The 23,306-nt window shown below is 38.7% G+C and overlaps 1 protein-coding gene across 3 annotated transcripts in view; it reads right to left on the reverse strand.

Annotated features, from left to right (window-relative positions):
* The window catches only part of cers5 (ceramide synthase 5), a 24,412-nt gene extending 2,812 nt beyond the window's left edge, over nt 1-21,600 (reverse strand). Inside the window, exons 1-6 of one of the 3 annotated variants that reach the window (XM_047810420.1) lie at nt 21,150-21,600; nt 3,644-3,749; nt 1,736-1,866; nt 1,420-1,477; nt 982-1,032; nt 1-68 (exon numbers count right to left, since the gene is read on the reverse strand). The exon at nt 1-68 is cut by the window's left edge and continues 25 nt beyond it. In XM_047810420.1, the coding sequence (XP_047666376.1) occupies nt 1-68; nt 982-1,032; nt 1,420-1,477; nt 1,736-1,866; nt 3,644-3,749; nt 21,150-21,322 (587 nt within the window). In that variant the 5' untranslated portion in view covers nt 21,323-21,600. Of the gene's footprint in view, nt 69-981; nt 1,033-1,419; nt 1,478-1,735; nt 1,867-3,643; nt 3,750-12,331; nt 12,463-19,416; nt 19,455-21,149 lie in introns of those variants that run through there. The other 2 variants (XM_047810422.1, XM_047810421.1) reach the window with 2 other exon arrangements.
* Nucleotides 21,601-23,306: the final 1,706 nt, after the last annotated feature.

Genomic DNA, 23,306 nt, shown 5'->3' on the forward strand with positions numbered 1-23,306 from the left:
GAGAACATGAGAGACCAGTAGAAGGCCAGTTCTGTCACATAGTAGTGATACAGGCCAGGACTAAGTGCCTTGAAAAAGAAAACAAACAAACACACACACACACACACACACACACACACACACAATACTAAATATAAAAGGCTACAGGGCCGATACAATTAGGCATGTGCTAATGTAGCACTGCGACCTCACTGCACTACATCATTTATATTTATCGATCTTCTGAGAAAGACTTGGACTAGTATAAGAAATGTCACTGTATTAGAGTCTGGTTCTGAATGAGTGACTATAACTAAAAGAGAAAATCATTACAGCTCCATTGCTGGATTTCTGATTTGTTGCTTTGGTACTGGACTTGTCAAATCTCTCTCAAATTTTATACATACAATTAAGCCGATTGCACAATATCCACAAAGAGATTGGAACATGCTATGGTTGAAGACATTGCTATAGAAGAAAAGGGATAAAACACTTCATGATGTGTTGTCATGAGAAAATAATTCACTTCAGGGTTGCAACAATAGCTCAGCTTTTCACCGGACCATGGCACACCAACCTGTCATGGATTATTTTAGCATAAGGTTTGTCAAAGCTCAGTGCTTATAACATTGCTGAGCCCTTGAGCCAGACTTCTAACCCTCCACTGCTCTGTAAACCAACCAGCAATCCTGAAGAAAAATGCCTGATGTGAAAGCAGCCTTGGTCTCTAGCTTCTCAGCATTGGTTAATACATCTCCAACCCATTTTTCTGTCTGCCACTAATTATGGGAGTGAAATTTATACAAAGCTCTTCCTTTTGAAGCACACATGAGATGCTCCTTCAAATTTGCCCAAAATGAGGAAGACAGATGAAGCATGTTATTAAAAACAAATCCTAAATTCTAAAGCTGCATGTATTTTTTTAATGTATTGTAAAATCCCTCATTATCAGTGTAATAAACACGAAATTGTTGAGCTGCACGCAGGTTGATTGTATCTCACCTGATAGGGGTAATTATACCAGCACTGCCGCGTGTCCCACATCCAGAGAGACTAAAATAGCGCGCGCGCACACACACACACACACACACACACACACACACACACACACACACACACACACACACACACACACACACACACACACACACGTTAAAATGTATTCTTATTGATAATAAAACGCTATTGACTGCGTGATCTATGTTCTGCAGCTGCACCAAATCAAACCTTCACTGTAAACGCTGCTTAAGGTAGAACATGATGTCTGTAAACCAAAAATGTGTTGGTCTTTTATCGCAAACACGATAAGAGCTACAAACAAATTATGTACTACACTGAAATCTATGATGAAGGCTTTGCACATATTACTTTTTGAATATCTGTTCCAGATCATATTTCAACATTTCCTGCTCTATTACCAAGTTTTGTTTTTTTGCTTACCTGCCATAGAAAGCAGAACCCATAGGTAAATATACCCAGATAAAATGTAAACCTCCACCTGGAAAGAAATGAGAGACAAACAAAATGCTTGTGTGTTCATAGTGACAAAAGCTGCCACACACACAGAGAGACATGCACAGCCCTGAACAAACACACAAATTCATAAAACACTTGAATATTCCCTGATGAAAAGGCTCCAGGTCATGAGCACTCTGCCAATAATGCTCCAACTCTAATCTTCTCTGGCAGTAATAAAAAAAAAGGCCCAAGGACATGCACGGGCAGAGGAAACTAGAAGGCACACAGCAGAACCTACATGCTCTCACAAAACTTGGTCCTCGTGCTGGGTTTGTCCTGATTCCTCCGATGACGAAACCATCGCTGGATCTTCCTCACTTCCCAGTCTAGCTGCTTAGACAAACCCTCTAACTGGCGTTTATCTGGACTCTGCAATACAATAAAAAATAAATAAATAAATAAATAAATAAGTAAATAAATGAATGAATGAATGAATGAATGAGCTGAGTGGACTATTTATTTCTTTTTACTGAGTACCCCGAGTATGGAAATGCCTTCACAGTGAGGTTGAATAACCACTCTGTACGATCATTGTGAACAGGAAAGCATCTCTAATGTACATCGAACGTTGAGGTGGGTGGGATACATTCTGCGCCTATTAAAGGGGTTTGGATTGATTAAACAGGACCAACAGTTATATTGCTTAACTTGGATAATTTATTGACTGGGGTTCATGGACCAGATGAATGTCATGAGGCTAGAGCTGTAAGTTAAGGCTATGTACGTACCACCATGACATCTATGACACACAGACTTTTATATCTATATCACATCACAAGACTTTTTTGGATTTGGACAAATCAAAAATGTTTATAAAGACAAAAACATATTTAGCATTTGCCAATTACGTGACCTAAGCTCTAATTACTGGTTTAATTAACTAACAACAAATTTATTTACTAATCGATTCATTCGTAAATTAACAAGAGAGGCTCATGGTTTTGCACCAAAATAGATTGGTATATGAAGCCATCCGTGATTCGCTCGATCTTAACCAGAGTCCCAGCCCCAGCTGATTAGACGTAGCCCCATATCACGATGTTGCCACCACCACGTTTCAACTTGGGTATGATGTTCAGCTTTCTTGTGATGTGTGTCAAAAATATCTTTCAGAACTTTGCCCAAAAGCTTCTATTTTGGTCTCCTCACACACAACCACATTTTGCCACATGATCTGGAGTTTTATAAGCAGGCTTGGATGTTAGCTTGGTTTGTTTTCATGAGAAAAGACCTCTAGTTAGCCACCCTTAAGGCAGCCTCCCTTTTAAGATTTGTTCTTGCATCAGTGTTCGAGAGAAATCCTTCCCCATTTTCTGTACTTGATAATGGCCTTCACGGTGTTCCACAGTTCCCACTCTTCTTATCATCACCAATCTTGATCGATATGTTTGGATAACGAGACCCTGTATGTGATGTGTTTGCAAACCCGGGCACGTCAAGAAAAAGCTGCAGAAACAGCTGCTCTTAGAATCTTTTAATCGAGGACGTATGTATAAGAATTACTTTTCTTAATGTGATTAGTTCAGCCATCATATGATACACCAGCTTATTGCATGGCTTTACTTCTTTTTTTTTTCCTTTCTAAAAAATGTCAAAGTTTGTTGTTTGCTACAATAAAGGTGGGGGGAAAATCTCACATGTTTTACCTTGGTTTCTTTTTTACATCACAAAAACCTTCGACTCTAACGGGGGTGTGTAAACTTTGTATGTAACAATGTGCTGCCAAAGCTGTTAATCTATGACCGGGTGCTTTATACCAGAGACGTGGTCATAGGATGTTGGAAAAGCATTTTGCAAAGTGCTTAGATGTCTACATTAACCATAAACCTTCTTACAAAGGGTGTTGTTTTTACTGACTATGGATCAAGGTACAGCACAAAAGCACACAATAAAATATACAGTTTCGTACAATAAAAGAGGAGGTGTGTATAAGCTTGATCAAACAAAGGAGGGAAAAATGCAAGTGAGTATTATTCAAACCCTTCAGTGGTGGTTTCAAATCCATTCAAATCCAAAAGAAAAGTGAAGAGCTTGAAAATCATGAATAGTAAACACACATAAATCACAGATTACAAAAGGTCTGAAGAAAAAAAAAACAGGGTAAAAAAGATAAAACAAATAGGAAAGTGAATTAGAGGTGAATTACCTTTGAGATAGATGTAAACACTTTCTCTAGCACGGCATTTGGCTGGGCTCTCCGGTTCACCTCGGTCTGGATGTGGAGGAGGTGCGCGCAATGACCTGCGATGAACCTGACAAAACAGAAACCTTGCTTTTAAATAGGACCTTTCACTGTTAGGTTCATACAAGTGCAGACTCAAATAAACGAAACTATGAGTGACATGAAAAAGCACCGTGTTATCATCGACACTGCTATGATAAAAACTGAGTGGGAATCCATGCGAACGTTTGTTACGCGCATAAAAGTGGTTTTGTTAATATAAAGTTTTTAGATGTAAATACAATACACAGTGGTGCACTAATCAAAACTACTGAAACACTACACATAGACAGGTTTGAATGAAACTCTCAGGACAAGGGACAAGAAGGAGAAAAACGGAATGGATGGGTGGATGGAGCCACTCAGGGTAGTGCACAGATCAAATATGTCTAAAAGAGTCTGCAATTCCTTTTAGCAAGTGTGAACTTACGTCTACACATATTAATGAAGACTGTCTGTGAACACGATTTCCTTCCGTACAGACACGAACAATAAACGCTGCATCACAGTTTCCTCACAAACTACTGACTTGTGGTCTTAGTGCTTTACTGGCACAGAAACACAAACACAGCAGTGTTCACTGACCGGAGATTTTATCTCTTGTGGGGATGTGTAGCTCAGCGACTAAGGTATCGAACTACAGATCGGAAGGTCGTGAGTTCAAACCACAGGTCCACCCAGCTGCCACTGCTGCTTAACCCTCAATTGCTCAATTGTATAAAATGAAATAAAAACATATGTCGCTCTGGATAAGAGCATCTGCCAAATGTCATGAACAAATCTCTTAATGGTTTAGTGAGTGTACTACTGTCAGTATACACCCTGTCTAAGTCGTTGAGATCAGAGAACCAAAATCTACTCGTGACTATGAGAACAAATTATAATCTTAAAGGTGACAGAGCATTCTCGCGTGTTGGTCCTATACTGTGGAATGACCTTCCGCACTCCGTCAGATCGGCATTGGTTGTGTTTAAGGCTTTGTTAAAAACCCATTCATTAGATGTAGCATGGGGGGCAGTCTGAGGTGGCTTGGCCTTTGTGTTTTTGCTAGTGATAGAGTAGCTTTCTTTTGTTTTATTGTCTGCTTGTTTTTTATTTTTTCTTATACTGTATTGGTTGTATGCATCTCTTAAATTGTTAAAGTGTTTTATACCACTGCTTGTGAAGCACCTTGGGCAACGTCTGTTGTATAATGTGTGCTATATAAATTAATAAAAAGAAAGAAAGAAAGAAAGAAAGAAAGAAAGAAAGAAAGAAAGAAAGAAAGAAAGGGTGTTAAAGAAAAATCGACAGAGAGTACAGGATCATAAATCTAATCATAACTGTATCAAAATCCTTTAATAAAACAAACATTCATAAAATATCTCTGAATGCTGGCCCTGAAAATCCAGGTTAATGAAATGATCAACTAGAAATAGATTTGTTTTATGTATACGTTTTCTTTCAATACAAATTCCTAATAAATACACAGAAATATATCTGTAATTGAGGCTCGATGATGAACATGCATGGAAAAGGTGACGGTTTTCTTTTTACTGTTAATCATTTTTGTTGTCCAGCTAGCAAGGAAATGGCATCTCAAAATAACAAAAACTGGGAATTATGATGCATGAGGAAGTTAATCTGACTGGCTGAAGTGAGGTCATTCATAGGGACTGGCATGGAGGACATAATCTAATTCTAACCAGAAACTGTGCAAAAATGTGTTTTTAACAAAGGAAAGTCGATATGGCGATGCTTAAACGGCGTCCAAAATACTAATTCAGACTATGCATATTATATCCTATACGCTATTTACTCCACTAACATGTTTAAGAAAGTTCTATTGTCTGAAATGCAAAACTAATGGAAGTCTAATTCATCTGATGCTCTATAATGCTCAGCACTAATCAGTTACAAAGAGAAAACCTGACTTTTAAATAATCAGCTTTTAGTTGTTTTCCTGAACAGCTCATCACTGATTATTTTCCTGTAGCAGCATGTACTATTATTTCATGTATTCGTAAATGAAGGTATTTTAGCTTCAATTTGTTCAGCCGATGAGACGAGAGAGCAAATCTGGTGGATTCGATAAGCCTCTGGTAGGAAGAACAGGCGCTAATCCTCCCCCTCTCAGAATGTCCCGATGATGCACGCCTGCCTGGTTAATAACTACAATTTGATTTCCTGTTCCTGCTAACTCTGCTAACTCGATCTGTGAGACTTCTGCATTTTCAACATTCAGTATTGTGGACTATTGTGAAACGAGGCGCCGCCTCCGTCGTCTAACAGAGGCACATACATGAACGGCCGGCTAAGCTGAGGAGATTATACTGAATAAAGGATGAGTGTGTTTGCACATAAACAAAACAGGAGAACAATGTCATGACTGGCCTTTAGCTACACTCCGTGTTAAATGAGTAACACACCTACGCACCACTGAGATAAAAGGACGTCTGCATGCTTCGGTGTAGGGTGTTTATCTTTCGCCAAAACATCACACTCGAAAATCTCACAGCTATTTCAACCTGTAAATTTTGGTAACATATTAATAATACAAAGCTGGGATATGGGATAGACTTGTGTATACAGGTGATAACACTATGTTCATGCATACTCAATAAATATCAGTTCAGATGAACAACAAACTTTAGCTGAATGATTCAGTGAGTTATTGGTTATTGTTGTGAATAACATGTCATGCCTGAGTAGGCAAACGTCACCCATTTTATTGGGAATGCTGGTACACCTGCTGGTACTTTACAGTAGAATTATCCAACTAGCTAATAAGTTGATGTCCACATTAAACATCCCAAGGGGGGAGGATGAGATCTTGGTGACTTTCACTGTTGCATGTTTTTTGTTGACAGACGAGCTGGTTGGAATATTAATATTAAAAAACAGCCGACCTGAGATTTTTAACCCAGACCAAAAGTTAATGATCTGAGGTCTGAGTTAGGGCTGGGTGATAAAATGATAACGATATGTATCGTGATAGACACATGATCGATATCAATAAAAAAAAACTTTCAATATTTTTTATTCTTCGTCAAAAGAAAACAGAGGTTGCGAAGCACGTTTGGTTGCATTAACAAAGGCACTTGCTCTCTGGTAACCTAGCAACGTAGGGAGTGACACTAACAGCCAATCATGTAACAGTATCATGTTTGGTTGCGCCAAATCGCTGTCTCGTGCTGGTCTTCTGGATTCCTCTTCAATAACCGGCAACTGATAAACTGATAAGAAAATGAGTGCCGCAGCGAGCTTGTAAATTGTAAATAAACAAGGAAAAGTCAGCTCACCAGTATTTTTGGCAGTTTTTTGGATAATATAAGTCTGACCGTAGTCAGACCAATGTTGTCTGCAAATTATGCAAGACTGTCGTCCCCCACTTTGCACTATTTTATTACATTTTATTAATTAGTTCTTACATTTTCTTTCATTTTGCACCTTAAATGTTAAGAGATCATTGTTAAGTGTTCATTGTGACATTAGACTTATGTTTACATTTTAATTATTTGAGTTTTCCCATTTCCGTTTAAATGTAATATATTTTTCTCCTGGTCCTTATTTTAAATGGGTCATAAAAAATATCAATAATTATCGATATCGACTGAAACACTGATATCGTGATACAGTTTTCAGCCATATCGCCCAGCCCTACATACTCCTCTGAACCTGTCCTACAACAACAGATGACCATATCACACTCCACTACAGTCAGCCAAGAACAGGACTCTGAGGTAAAAATAGAGATAAAATTATGGCAGTACCATCAAAGCGACCACCAAGAGCGAGCATGAACAGAACTGAACTACAGTAACTTATGGCAACTATGCTGCACTGGAAAGCAGCTTAGAATAGACAACACTGAAAATTTAAGCAGACAGACTACAGTAATATACATCAGGTTTGTCTCCTGTCAGTTGAGACCAGAAATCGGTGGCTACATGCTCACTGAATCTAAACAGATAAAATTTGGATAAAAACGCTGCCTGGTCTACTTTCAATGTGACAACCAAAGCCACCTTATACAACGTTAAAAAAAAAGTCTGTATTCAAGTCTTTGCCATTATGCTGGAGACATGAATTCTACTGACAAACAGCTTCACATCACATGCAAAAGGGCCAGAGAGAAAAATCTCCCAATTTCCCTATGCATTTTTAAATAGCACACAGCATCTATCGCCCCATGACTGCATGCAGCTGTGGAATCTGGCGCCAAGGATATACCGTATCGCTGACCAGTGAAAATGTTAAATTTAGCAAGTGGGAGTCCCATGATTTAGCCTTTGACCCTGAAGTCATGCTAATTGTCCTTCACATAAACGTTTCTTTGTGGACTACAGGAGAAGCTTGTGTGAATGTAATGAGGGGCATGTACAGATCAAATGCATATATATATATATATATATATATATATATATATATATATATATATATATATATATATATATATATATATAAATCGCAAAATGAAATGTTCAATGCCAGTTTGTAGAATACTGTGAGTAGTGTGTTCGCAATGAAACCCACAAGAATTAGGGCGCAAGTATCTGGATTATGCATTTGTTAAACTGAAACGAAAAAAAAAAAAACACTTATGGAATGTTGAACACTTCATGCACTCAACTCTCACAGCTTTGTTTACGTAGCAGGAGAGGAGCGGGGCTACCACACCTTGACGATGGATGACAACATTCTCAAAAGAGCTGACAGACAGGTGGAGAGAACATTTTTTAAATTAGCACACGTTGTGCGATTTATTTTTTAACATTTACAAAATTGCCTGTGTTCGGCTAAATTTCATGGCATGTTATGTGCATTTTGTCATTTGTCATGAACCCTGAAACAGCTTATACTTGGAATTTGTGGGGGAAAAAACAACATTTTAATTTAAGACAATACTAGCCTTCTAAAACCTGTACACTAGGTGAGAGGACATAACACATAGTGTGTAGTACATCGTCTGGGACACAGCATAAGTCTAAACATAAGTCTAAGGTTTACACATAGAAATGTGATTTAAAATGAATCAAAGGACTTTTCAGACCTTCAAATGTCATTCAAGCAAGTTGCCGAGGTCCTTAAAAACCTCAGGCATCTATGAACCAAATACACAAAGCGTAGGTGTAAGTACTTAGTGCATCTCATTTGGCACGCGGCTATAGTCGGTCTGGTGTAAAGTATAGTTGTAATACGCAGTCTTTATTTAGTATACAGTACAGTATAGTATATTAATTGACTGATCATCCATTTCGCACATAGATCTTAAAGCCAAACTTTTGCCCATACTGAGATCGATAGAGTAGTTTAAAAGGAACAAAAAAAAAACCAAAAACTTTTAAATTAACTTCATAATGTAAAACTGTGGGGTGTAAACAATCAAAACAATTAAACCATAGTGACACTGGTAAAAGAGGATTACATGTCTGTCTTATTATTATTATTAACACTTTATTATTAACACTGCCTCAGCAGGGAGTCAGCTCAGTAAGCACTTTAAAGCATTTTATTCTTCTTTCATTCAACAATCGGAGAAAGCACAAAAGCCTTAGTCATAAAACAAAATGCACTCGATTGTAACCGGACACACCTCGAAGTTGTAACTACGGAGCACTCTACTCATCCTGAATCTCTCCACCTGCTGTAGCACACTTCAGGCTTTACTAGTCAAATGAAGTTGCCTGAAAGGGGGAACGCATCCTTTTCAGGATCGGAAGCAAACTTTCACAAACATTATAATGGCTGAATTGTCTTCTCTAAGGGGAATGTACTATATTACTCGTTTGTTTCTATATAATTAGTTTGTTATGCTACTTTAGCTACTACCTTTCCAGCTAGTAAGTGAGGCTGGGATTGGACGACAGATTAACAAATTTATAGTTTTTATAAATTATAGATTGTCCAGAGCTGAAAAAAAATCAGAGATCAAAAATCAAAAATCCCTTTTTTGTTTCTGAGTCAAAAAATAGCATACACATTCTGTGTAGAAAAAAATTCTCAAAAAAAATAACAAGAAAGAGGCGTGTGTGAGAATGTGAGAGATATAAAGTGGGCAGTAAAGGTACAGTGTATAAAAACTTGAGATAGAATGACATAAACGACCATGGACACAGATACAGTGTAGGTGTGTTTGTGTGTGTGTGTGTGAGTGTACATCCACACTCAAGGCCGACATGGCAATACACCAGCGTTAACACAATTGAACTGTTACTATATGACGTCTCATGTTGGAAAACAACTGTAACACTCCAGAGACTGCAGCCTGCGTCTTGTGTACGGAAACTTCATATACACGTTAAACATGTTCAGACTCAACTGCTGAACTTCCTGCATAGCTAAACTTAAATTACAAGCCTGCAGCTGTGAATATCAGCCTAAAGCTGTTACTTAGCTGTTAGGAAAAGAAGCGATCCGAGTGTAAATAGAGACTCTATCCTCCAGGTCAGTGTTGCAAGGCGAGTGTACTCGTGGGACGTCTGGAACTTGAGCTTTATACACACATTTTAAAGAGTGTCACCGAATTGTGTGATGCAAATTTCTCCGATCAATAATGTCTATCAGTTTCTGTAGTGATACGATCTGCATAGGTGAAAGTGGACATTTAAAGGAACATACAGTTTCTGAATGAAAAAAAGAAAATGCTGTCATCTATAAAGGAATAGAAGGAATTCCAAGCTTTAGCATTGAAATCAATGGGAAAAAAGTTCAAAGACATGACCCATACAGTTTAGCCTGAAACAGAGAACGACACCTTAGCACCGAACCTGAGACTGAGACAACCTGTAGGAAACAGTCGGAGTTTATTTGTACTGTGCTACGGTTCCTGTGAATGTGAACACAACCCATACTCGGGTCTGCACTTGTTCAGGAATTAAATGACCCTGATTCTTAGAGGATTCGATATGTGTGTGTATTTTATATATTTATACATTCATATAAACGTTTTATACAGTTTTTTACACTTACCTTGTGTGTTTGATATATTAATATAATTTTATTCCTATAATAACAGATGCAGAATAGATGCTGGATCCCCTACAGTTTGCCTACTGTGCAAACAGATCAGTGGACGACGCAGTCAACATTGTACTGAACTACATTCTGCAACACCTGGACTGCCCAGGGACATACGCCCGGATTCTGCTTGTCGACTTCAGTTCAGCTTTTAATACAATAATTCCGAAAATTCTCCACTCCAAACTCCTAAAGCTCACTATACCCCCTTCCATCTGTCAGTGGATCACCAGCTTCCTGACAGGCAGGAAACAACAGGTGAGACTGGGAGGTTTTACCTCCAGCATTCGGACAATCAGCACTGGCGCTCCACAGGGATGTGTCCTCTCCCCACTGCTATTCTCTCTCTACACTCATGACTGCACTTCGAGTGACCAAACTGTTAAACTCCTGAAATTTGCAGATGATACTACGCTCATCGGTCTCATCCAATGAGTCAGACAGGAGGTAAAGCAGCTGGTGCCATGGTGCAGTCAGAACAGTCTAGAGCTAAACACCCTCAAAACTGTGTAAATGATGGTGGACCTTGGGAAAGACCCCTCAACACTAATCCTCCTCACAATATCCAACAGCCCGGTGTCATCTTTAAGTTTCTGGGCACTACCATTTCCCAAGACCTGAAATGGGAGTGCAACATAAACATCAAAAAGACCCAGCAGAGGATGTACTTTCTATGCCAATTAAGGAAGTTTGGTCTGCCACAGGAGCTGTTGATGCTGTTCTCCACTGCAGTCATTGAATCTGTCCTGTGCACATCCATCACCATCTGGTTTAGAGCAGCAACAAAACGAGACAGGAACAGACTGCGACGCACAGTAAAAACCCTCCCCTGCCCACTCCCAGGCCCCTTAACACCCTGATTAACAACTTACCATAATTATATTCCCTGCTTCATATCTATACGTACTGCATTATCAGAACTGTCAGTCATTACATCATCAGTATGTGTCTCACACACTACTGCTGCTGCATATTGTGCAAAAAGCATAATACTGCACAACACTGTTATTATATACTGTTACACTTTATGTACATAACTGATCGGTCATATATTCTGTATTCATATTTTATACTCATACTGTATTGTATCACATCTACACTGTCTTGCATTGTCTGTATTATCTTGTCTTGTATAGTATAGTGTTATTTATGTCTGTACTTTTCAGATTCACAAAAAAGCTGGAACCAAATTCCTTGTGCGCGTCAACACACTTGGCCAATTAACCTGATACTGATCATATTACCATATTTAATTTTTAATATTTATATATTTATGTAACCTTGTGCATATATGTGTATAGGTGAATAGATATAAAATGCCATTTATATTTATTCTGCATTTATATGCATATATAAGTAGTTAGTAAGTAAAAATATGAGTATATATATTTTATAAGCTATTGTATTGAATAGCACCAAAATAATATTAAAAAATACAAACAAATAAAAACAGAACCTGTGTGCGTACACTAGGTCAAAGACACAAACCAAAAGGGAGCTAAACTCAGATGATCTAAAAGTTCCTCAGAAGATATGAAAGGTCTTGGAGGCAGTCTATTATTATTACGTTCAAAAAAAAGATACGTGATTATTATGAATTGGTCTGAAACATACATGCGTGTGAATGAGGGTCGGACTCCAGCTTTCATTCCAAAATGATCCTTCGCTCTGTCAAACACGAGTGCAACTTTTTCCAGTCATAGCTGATCAGATGACCCGCTCACCCAGTCCTAGCGATGTGGGTCACATTTAACCTACAAAGGTCAGCTATAACGCAATCTGGTGACAGGAAACATGTCATTTACGCATAGGAGAAGATTCAACACCCCCCCAGCTCTCACGGAGGATATGAACAATGAATGAGTCTGATCTGTAACACAGGAAATTTCAGGCTCATATCCTTGTCCTTGTGGTTTCACAATTTCCTCTCTGCTAGAAGACACATTTGTAATTGTGGCTGTGTTATGTTTGGGCTTTAACACAATACGCAGTGTTAATTAGCTTAAATTGCTAATTAAACTTTGAAGTGATGGCTTAAGCAAAGGACTGGGTTTTTAGTACAAACCCCTCTCAACTTAAGACCTTTATCCTGTGTTTTTGTTTTTACCCAGAATTCGAAACTCACCAGATATATACGAGGGCCTAGAGAAAGTCCTAGTCCATTACAATAACCGGAGTCATCTATTAGCTACTGTAAGTGACTGAGCTGTAAGGTACTGCAGCTCAATTGCTTTTCCGGGTATTTAACACATTCCTTAAGGCAAACTCAGGCAAACTGAATAGTCTGAATAGAGGCATGTGTGTGTGTGTGTGTGTGTGTGTGTGTGTGTGTGTGTGTGTGTGTGTGTGTGTGTAAGTGAGAGAGAGATAAATGCCTACATGATTGCGTGTAGTGGACTAGCACAAATATGGCTATGTGTAAGGCTGTACAAGTTTGCATGTGCGTGTGATTATTGGGCTGTGTGTGTGTGTGTGTGTGTGTGTGTGTGTGTGTGTGTGTGTGTGTGTGTGTGTGAGTGTGTGTGTGAGATTATAATGGGCTGTGTGTGTGTGTGTGTCTCTCACAAGAATTTAACTTTCCCAAACCTCTCTCTCTGAGTTAACATGATTATAAAAACCTCCAGCAAAACAGAGAAGTAGCACAAATGTACAGTTCAGTGCTTTATATAGTGCTTCCACTATATAAAGTTTGAAGATGTTTCGGTTTCAGAACATCCACACATCCACAAACACAACAAGCGTGACCGTCTTGTGATACGAGAGGAACTACACTAGGTCCGTGAACAACTACGAGGATCTAGCTAGCTGTGTTTTTAAACAGGGAAACAAAGTAACATTCCTCAATTTTGTGCTGCTTATTTTTCTTAGAAACAACACTCTGCAATGCCTTAGTAAGAAAAATTTAGACCTAAAAACTCTTCCATACATAAGCCAACTAATCATTAATAAAATGTGTTGCCATTACATTGACGTCTATGGCTCAGATAAGCTCATGGAAAAAATTTCATCGGAAAATTAACAAAACTTGTAGTTATTTCCTTTGGACATGGAGCAATAAATAAAACAGACATGGTCAGTGAACCTCCAGGTAACACGAGCTAACCAGATTTGTTGTATATTGGTAATAAAGTAACAAGCGACATAAAGGAAACGTTACAGAACTACATGAATACAGAACTAGCGAATCCTCCATTTTGCTTGTTTGGCTAGTCGCTGAATTTGATAAAAAGGTATAAAGAAGATCTACATGAATTATTTCTAAGTGTTACACAATGACAGACAACTATAAAAGACGGGCAACTGTCTTGCAAGAGCTAGTCTTGTGATGTGAGCTAAAATCAATGAAATGATGTCACAAAACAAAAACCGAATATCAGGTCAAATCATGGTTTATCATGTATATAATGATGCACTGGATAACATGTTTACTGTTGACTGTGTGCTGTGGGTTATTGGGATGTCGGGATGTCGCCTGATTTCACGACTTGTTATTCGGAGTTGATCTATTTCCCCTGTTGGAGGTCAAGTTTTCAGAGTACGCTGGTTTACTGCATTAGAAAACAACATTCTAAGTAATCCTACTGGCTCGGGCTACTGAGGGTTTTATCAGGTATTGATCACTGCGTGTATTATCTCAGAAAACTATCTCAGTTTCCCTCACATCAATCACACTCAATGAGTGTATGGCTTATTCTTGGGCAATAATGACGAACAGAGTGCTGGTGTTGGCGTCTCAAAAAAAAAAAAAAAAAAAAAGATTCCTAATGTGAATTATGAGTTTCCTAATATGACCCTCACTGCGAGTGTCTCAGAGAGTGTGTGTGTATGTTTGTCGACCTAGAAACACAAGCTGGTGTCATCACACAAATTTCTTTATTATATAGAGGCCGGAAGAAATTAGGACATTCAGGAACATGATGCAACTAAACACATGACTGGGACTCAAATATTTAAGTATTGCTGACGTATTTAAAAAGATGTTAAATGATTTTATGTGACATCGATTGTTTCATTAAATCCCTGTTTGCTCTACTGTATAATTCTGTACATTTGTGCCTGTTGTGATCATAAAGACCGTCCTGTCTCTGTGTTATGTTCATCACAGGAAACTTATTCACAGTATGTACAAGTGTACACCTCTGTACTGTAATGATTAGGGGGTTGGGAACCGAGAACCGGTTCTTATTCAGAACCGATTCTGTTGTTTATCAGGAACCGGAAACACACGGAAATTTTAAGTTTCGATTCCAAAAGAGGTTCAGATGCGATGACGGGCAAAGCGCTGGGAGCGGTCACTTTAAATAGCCACGTCTTACCTCATGAATATTAATTGTTTACACTGTTTATAGTCACACAACCAAATTAACACAGCTTACCACAGAAATCAGTCACTCGTGCTGCTGTGCTGAGGTACGCTTTGTGTTAAACGTCTAAAAAAAAGTCTAAAGTGTGGATTCATTTCCAAAGCTACAACAATGAAGCAAATCTACCAGATCTGAGAGGGTTTTCTCCACAGCTGGAGATACAATAAGGCAGGAAAGGTCTCGTCTTCTCCCAGAGAAAGCGGACATGTTCATTTTTCTTCAGAAAAATTTGAAAAAAAAAATTGCAAACTGTTTTGCTAAGTTGTAATTCTGGATGTTAAATTTGATGTTGGATTTATTTAAATTTAAATTGTATTAATTGAAATGCTCGGTTTAAAATATTTAAAGCCTGATTAATAAACACAAATGGAATTGTTTAAGTATTGTGTAAGTATTGTGTATTATTTTTACATTTCTTTTATTACGAAATCGGAATCAGAACCGGGAATCGTAAGGCAGAATTAGAACCGGAATCAGAATCAGAAAATTTCTTTTGATACCCAACCCTAGTAATGATTTATACTCTTGGTGTCCGATGTCACCCAGAAGATGACAAGATCCCTTTAGGGTCTGTATCCATCCTTGAGGGAGGTTTTCCTTATAACTGTTGCACCTGACTTGTTCATTATGGAACCAAATCTACGTTTCGATTTCTGTGAAGCTGCTATCTTAATAGCGCTATACAAAAAAAAAAAAAAGGGATTCGAACTGCTTACAATACAACTATTGCCATGTTCTTAATTTTGATTATATAATAAAATTAAACATTTAAGTTATAAACAAGTTTATAAAGCTCATGATCAAGGCCGTTTACTTTCATCTGGACACTTAAGAGAATTTGACAGCAATTCTCATTACGATCAATATTATACAGATGCATGTATAACAAAGGCTCCTGATACAGCTAGCTAACTCTCTGATGCCCCGCCCCCTGCACAGAGCCAGCACACATAGGTTGCTATGGTTACACTAAGATGATCGGACCTCTCTGTCAATTTTACTTTCAGCATTACTGTATAAATGACGGAATTTGGTGCAATCAAAATGAATAGAAAATTTCACATTTTAAGAAGAATTTACTAGAACAGTACATATTAATAATAATAATAACTTTTACAGAAAACCAATAAAGGCAGTTTGGGATTAAGAAAGCTAGAAAAGAAAAAACCTAAACCCTGTACTGTTAGCTATGCTGTTATTTTGATGTAGAACTTTTTTTTAAGTTTTTAGTTGTTTGAATTTGATCTTTTTATTTTTAGTTAAGTTTCTAGTTGTTCGCTTATTTTCACCCCTTGTTTCTTCATATTTTGCTTTGATTTCTTTATTGTTCTTTTTATGCCGTGGCTATTTTCCTGACAGGATCGAGGTTGGTAAAGTGAGAAATTTTAGTAGATCTTATAGCACTAGTATCTTACAGTATTTCACTTGCATCAGCAGCAGATACGAGGAGGTCCTTCACTTTAATACTCAATGAAAAGTAAAAGATTTCTTTGGTGAGATTTTGGAAGACTCCTAAATATGTATTTTCTAAGTAAAAGTGTTAATAGTGTCTGACTTTAGCACTATTCGGACGGGAATAGTTTTATGTGGGGACGTGGGGGTAAAGTAATTATTACCAGAGCTTCTCTGTGATTTTAGTCTCGTCTGAATGTGCCATCTCGGTAATCATTACGGACAATGTCAGTAAAGAATACGGCGACTTTTACCTTCTGTAAAAAGGTCCGGAAAAATTACCTCAGGTAATACTAATCCCGTCCAAATCGACCGGCTATAAATATGTACGGTAAAATTCCGTCATTTCCTGTTTAAAAGTAGTTTTTGTTGTGTTTTGCAAGCATGGAGGCGCTTGAAACAGGAAGCAACATCATACACACATGACGACAAGGAGGTTACTGTGGTGCGTAAAGTGAGTTACCCCTCCCACTTCTGCTAGTTTTACTGAGATGTCTTGTCCCGTGCCAACTGGCCAATTAATATTACAGACGTCCTGATGTAAAATTGCATTACTCCACGTCCCCACGTAAAACTAGTCCCGTCCGAATAGTGCTTTTGACATACTGAGCGCGAACACATCTAAATGTGTTATCAATCACTCATTAATTCATACTATTCCTTTGCTCTGGTTGAGAAGAAAACTAATATACCATTAATTAACTAATATACAACAACTAATATACCAGTAGTTAAAGTAAAGTAATCCTTATTGATGTTTAGCACTGAAATAGCAAAGTGGAAATATAAAGACGGGTGGATCAGTAAGGGGGTTTTTATACCTGGTCACTTCATGTGTTTTCTGTGATCCGATAGCTATCCGAAGAGACCAGGTCTAAATGCCCTCCGAAACGGTTTCGAGACGGATATAAATCCGATCACTCAAACCACTTCAGGAGGTGGTCTGGGACGCATTTCAGATGAAACTGGACAGGTGTAAATGCATTATGTTGTTTAAGCCACATACGTCAGCGCTATACTCCTCCCAAACGGAAGTACGTCACTCGCAGGTGACTCACGAGTCGTGCATCGCGCCAGAAACAAATATGTTTTCCCACCAGTGCTGGCTCCAATCTTTCACCCAGGTGTCTCGTTTGGTCTTAAAATGCACTGCTGCCACCAGCGAAAATGCAGCAAACAGTAAATGTTGTTTTTTGTAGCAACCGCATACACGAAAGTTCGTTCCATTTCAATTACCCCGGAAATGAAGTAAAATATATTTGCATATTGGGCGGGAGTAGAAAGATGGGATTGATATCCGATTCGCCAAGACACATTTATGTGGCCTAATGTAAATGGAACAGTTTTAACAAATCAGATAGCTATCGGATCAGAGAGAACACATGAAGTGACCAGGTGTAAAAAGGCCCTAAAAGTCCCCAAAACAGTGAACAGCTGAAGCAGCACAAGAACAGAGTGTATTAATGTTCCTAATAAACTGCACGGTATGCCTACAGGCTACTAACTGAAACTTTGACCGGAACTACTTGAGGACAGAAATTAATTCAGTCTTTTACAAAGAAACAGGCCCTGCCTTGACCAAGGACAGAATTTTTCGATTACGCAGGGCTTAGAGTGCATGTGAAGACGTTGTTACCACTGATAAATAAATAAATGAAGGTGTGAGTGCAGCCTGGCTGAGTGCCAGGTCCTGAGGGGAAATGTAGCTCCCCAGCTGGGCATTAGAGCTTCCATTGTCGTTCCTCATCACTTGTTCCCCAGTCACCCAACTAAAACCACATCAATCCTCTTTAGACCAACTAAGCTAATTGGCCCGCCAAATAAGACGACATAGCCCGAAACATCCGGCGCTGAGTCACGGCAGGGGAGCAACGTGATCTCTAACAATGGTGACGGAAAAGATTCTAATAGGACCTGGTGTCCTCGGTGGTAAACATCAGGTGACAAGGGGCCCAGGGGAGGAGGGGTGTGGTAACAGAAACACCATGCTGGAGTAGGCAGTTTGGGTTAACCATCGAGGTTAAGTGGCTGGTCGCGGGTTAAAAAGAGGGAGGATTCAAATTCAAACTAGCTCTGAGTTTTAAAATAAATTCTATAATCCTTTTTCTCTCACTTTATAACCTCCATGCACAAAAAAAATTATTAATCCAATAAAGGAAATTAAATTGTCATAGAAGCTCGGTACAATTGAAATGTAGCAGGGATTACAAAAAAAAGAAGACAAATAAAATATAAATAAATACAGATAATGAGATAAGGCACAGAGTGATTATTGGGCTGGGTGAGTTTGCATGTGCGTGTGATTATTGGGCTGAGTGTGTGTGTGTGTGTGTGTGTGTGTGTGTGTGTGTGTGTGTGTGTGTGTGATTTTTGGGCTGTGCGTGTGTGTGTGTGTGATTATAATGGGCTGAGTGTGTGTGTGTGTGTGAGATTATTGGGCATCACAGAGTGTGTGTGTGTAAGAGAGTGATTATTTGGCTGAATGTGTGATCACTGGTGTGTGTGTGTGTGTGTGTGTGTGTGTGTGTGTGTGTGTGTGTGTGTGTGTGTGTGTGTGATTGTTGGGCTAGGTGTGTGAATGCTGGTGTGAATGTCGATTAATTGGAGAGAGACAGACAGAGAGAGAAAGCTTGAGGATAACTATATTAGTATTGCTTTTTGGAGTGTGTGTGATCGTTTGTAGGATGAGAATGTGATTATTTTTAGGCTGTGTGGGAGATGATTACTCTTGTGAAAGTTAGGATTCAGAGATAAGAATGAAAGTAGCACATTAGTGTTAGTCTTCAACTATGCACATTAGTTTTCGAGACTGGTTCACCCGGCTACGCAAAAGAAAGACCATACTGCACATACTTTAAAGGCAAACTAAAATACTGCACATACCCAACACCACTGACAGATTTCATACAACCAGTGGAACCAGCCCCGAAACTGTCAAAAGTATCCACTGTAACAGGAAGAACAAGAAAGCATCAGCATCACACAGCTATCTAACCAACAAACATGACACTGAGTGATCGAATCGCTAATATCAACACTGGTTTTAATACGACGAGGCATGTAAACATTCTAATAACAGAATAATAAGCTCAGGCATTATATTTCTGTGATAACTGGTGTGTGTGATCACTGGTGTAAGTGTGTGATCGTGTGAGCAGCGGTGTGAGCACTAGTGAGAGCAATGGTGTGGGAGCGTGAAAGTACTGGTGTGCCAGCTTGTGATTATTAATGTGTGTGAGTACTGGTAGGAGCTGTGAGTACTGGTGTGAGCGTTGGTGTGTGATCACGTGATTATTGGTGTGTGAGCATGCAAGTACTGGTGTGTGAGCACTGGTGTGAGGGTGCGTGAGCACTGGTGTGAGGGTGCGTGAGCACTGGTGTGAGGGTGCGTGAGCACTGGTGTGAGGGTGCGTGAGCACTGGTGTGAGGGTGCTTGAGCACTGGTGTGAGAACTGGTGTGAGTGTGTAAGATTACTGGTCAGCGAGCACGTGAGTAAACTAGTAAACACTGAATTTTTAAAATGTTGACTTGTATAAAAAATCTAAAATGTATGTAAACATACCCTGGTGAAACGTGCATATTCAAAACTTTTATGCAAACAGAAACCGCCATGAAGAACAAACTTTCAGACTACAAAGTGCAAAGAAAGTCTTATAACCAACCTGCAGTTAGCAGCCGCTGGGTCCACACAGACTTTGCATACTGTATGTATATAGATCCTCAATGTTCAACACAACAAACAATATTGCTATTTTCTACACGTCACAAGACTGAACACACAATGTTTTAATTATAATGCAGAACAATCAAGAGCATTCAAAGTTTAAGGAGTTTTTAAAAGGGAAAGAAGTCAAATTTACACAAATATCTTCACTTCACACCTCTTAGTCTATCTACAGCCTAAGGTTTGATGGTATGCAAAATCTCCTTTTTCCATTAGCCATTTCTAATGCAGCTAACAAGTAATGGAAACTCATAGCCACCAATTAACATCATGCAAACTGCATAGTAAATGGGGGACATGCGTACTCAAGATACATCTTTGTTATTGTCACGCTGTTAATGTCATCTCATCTCCTTAAGGCGTTCATAACAAGACACTTATTTATTAAATAAATCCACTTAACAACATTGTCGATATATCTGCATAACGTCAATAAGCCTGTATAAACAAATCAGAGCCGGTCGAGTAGCTGCAAGAATTTAATGCAAACACTGAAGCTGTTTTAAGTCGCACTAAGTAAATATATAAAATGTAGTTAAAAAGTATACAAAATATTGCACGCATCCTTACAGGTCGTCATTACTAACGTACTACAGTATTTTATAGTGTCACAGAACAACACACTGAGATGGACGGATACTATCAGCACACGAAATTGAAGTTGTCATTGATGGCTAGTTAGCTTAGCATGCTTACGTGCTAAGATGCTAAGGTTTTAAGGTGGTAAAGTGCTAAGATGCTAAAGTGCTAAGAGTGCTAAGATGCTAAAGTGTAAACCGCCCACTTTTTTCAACTCCATCTTCCCTCTGGTTTGGTTGACAGGAATAGCTTTTAAAGCCGGTTGGACAGCCAATTGAGAGCTTTTTTTTTACCTCTATAAAACCTACATACCTTTCGAAAAATATCCTAAAAACGAATATTCCCAAGGCAAGCGGGAACGCGTTGAGAAGGTGTACGGCTCTTGGGTACTCCACCCCGGGTGAGGGATTCGCCAGGTCCGCCCAGCTCACGTTGTGAGGAAGCCAGAAATCCTCGCTCCAGAACCAGGCTGAAATAGCAGCCATGTCAGAGACAAAGAGCTTGGTCTTGGAGAATGATGTTTAAAGTAGTTAAAGTAAACTAAAACAGAACGAAGGGGGATTAATCTCACTATTCACCGCCCCCTTTTACTGTGCACGGCAGCAAACTTGTACCGAAGTGAAGCTCCATCGACAGCTGCTTTCCACACCCGTGTTGGGTTGCCAGATTGGACTGAGCGCATGAGGTATGGTTGCCAAGTCGAATGTATTTCCTCGATGACCAGGTTTAACATGCTTCCATCGACTTGACTTAAAACAGTAGCTGCATCTAAAAATTACGTACTACACGTATGTACCGAACCCTGTTATTGTCTCAAATGGAACTGACTAACCGGAAATAAATTTATATATTAGTAGCAGTGATGTTTGTGACTTTCTCACTTGTACCTTAATAAGAAAATCCCTACATCTACACGACAATATCTAGTAGGATCCATCCCAGATCTAATACTGTATTGTATTATAACAGCAAAAGGTGGACTAAATCTATAATTCTCTGTTTAGAAAGCTTGCACAAACAGCTGTGATGATCAGATGGACACAAATCTGGCATATAGTGTGTACCTAATTTCTGGAAGATGCCCTGTGTCTTGTGATTGACTAATCCGAGGTGTTTCCTGCCTCACACCCACTGTTCCATAAGCAACATTTCTATTATTTATATTTATTTAAATTCCATCCTGGGTTCTGACTCCATCTGGCAACCCATACACACGTGATGGGGATGAGGAAGTCATTCGTTCCTCCTGCTCAGGCAGTTTAGGGAGAGAAATCCTCCAGGGGGAGACTGTACACCTAAAGACTCCACACAATCTACACTCTCTCTGCTGTGGAAGTGAATGGAGCAAATGTGTTAGGTTGTTGAACTCATCTGCTGAATTGTGTGTGCAGGTAGAAACTCCTGAGTTGACCCTGATGACCTCAATTTTAGATCAAGATTAGATAATGAGACCGTAAAATGGTGCATTATTAAAGCATGAATGACAAGAGCATCAGTCACAAGCACTGTGCAATTGTCTTATGTTTATATAAGGAACAATCACTGTACTGACTTCCAAAAAAAATTAGATTTATGGATAAGACATAAATAAAGAGTACTGGAAAGCAGGGTCGAAAGCACACACTGACTGTGGTGCTGGTCATAACTAATACACTCTACAGCATACTTCCTTAATATGGTATTCCACACACTGCACTTATTCAACAGTTCAACACTGGATTATACATACACACTGCATTTAATACAATAATCTATTGGTTTAAACATGGATACCATCTGATGCACATCCATGACATTTCTGTATCCGTACAATTTGTTGCACCTTAACAACACATTATATATATACTTATATATACAATTAACATACATCTGATGAACACCTAACATACACAGAACAAACCCTACACTTACATTGTTAACAAGTACTCATTTATATTTGAATTTGCACATTTATATTTCAATTTGCACATTCTTTTTTTCCACTGTACATACAACTGTCTATTATATGTGTGTTCATTTCTTATCATTGCCATTCTGTTGACATTGTGGAGCTCCTGTACTAGAAAAAAATCCCCGTATGTGAAAACATACTTGGCAATAAAGACCATTCTGATTCTGATTCTTATTCTGATAAATATATTTTGCATATAATGTGTAATGCTATTGTAAGTATGTCTAATAGTACACTGTGTGTACTGACTATGTATGAGCATATTGCACATTTGCACATTTTCACCTGTATGTAAATTGTTTCTGCAAATTTTAGAGCATACTCCCAAGAATTTCACTCACCAAGGCACATGTGCTGTGGTGATGTGACAATAAAAGTGACTTGACTTACTGTGATGCTCATGTGTTAGTGTAACGTGTAAGGAAATACACCGTTGTTCTTTAGGTGTTTGAAAATATCTAATGCAGGACGTTATCAGACGTTCAACAAGAGCAGGTGTTTAAAAAATGCTTTGCAGA

This window comes from Tachysurus fulvidraco, chromosome 2, assembly GCF_022655615.1.
Source record: "Tachysurus fulvidraco isolate hzauxx_2018 chromosome 2, HZAU_PFXX_2.0, whole genome shotgun sequence".
NCBI classification, from domain to species: domain Eukaryota; kingdom Metazoa; phylum Chordata; class Actinopteri; order Siluriformes; family Bagridae; genus Tachysurus; species Tachysurus fulvidraco.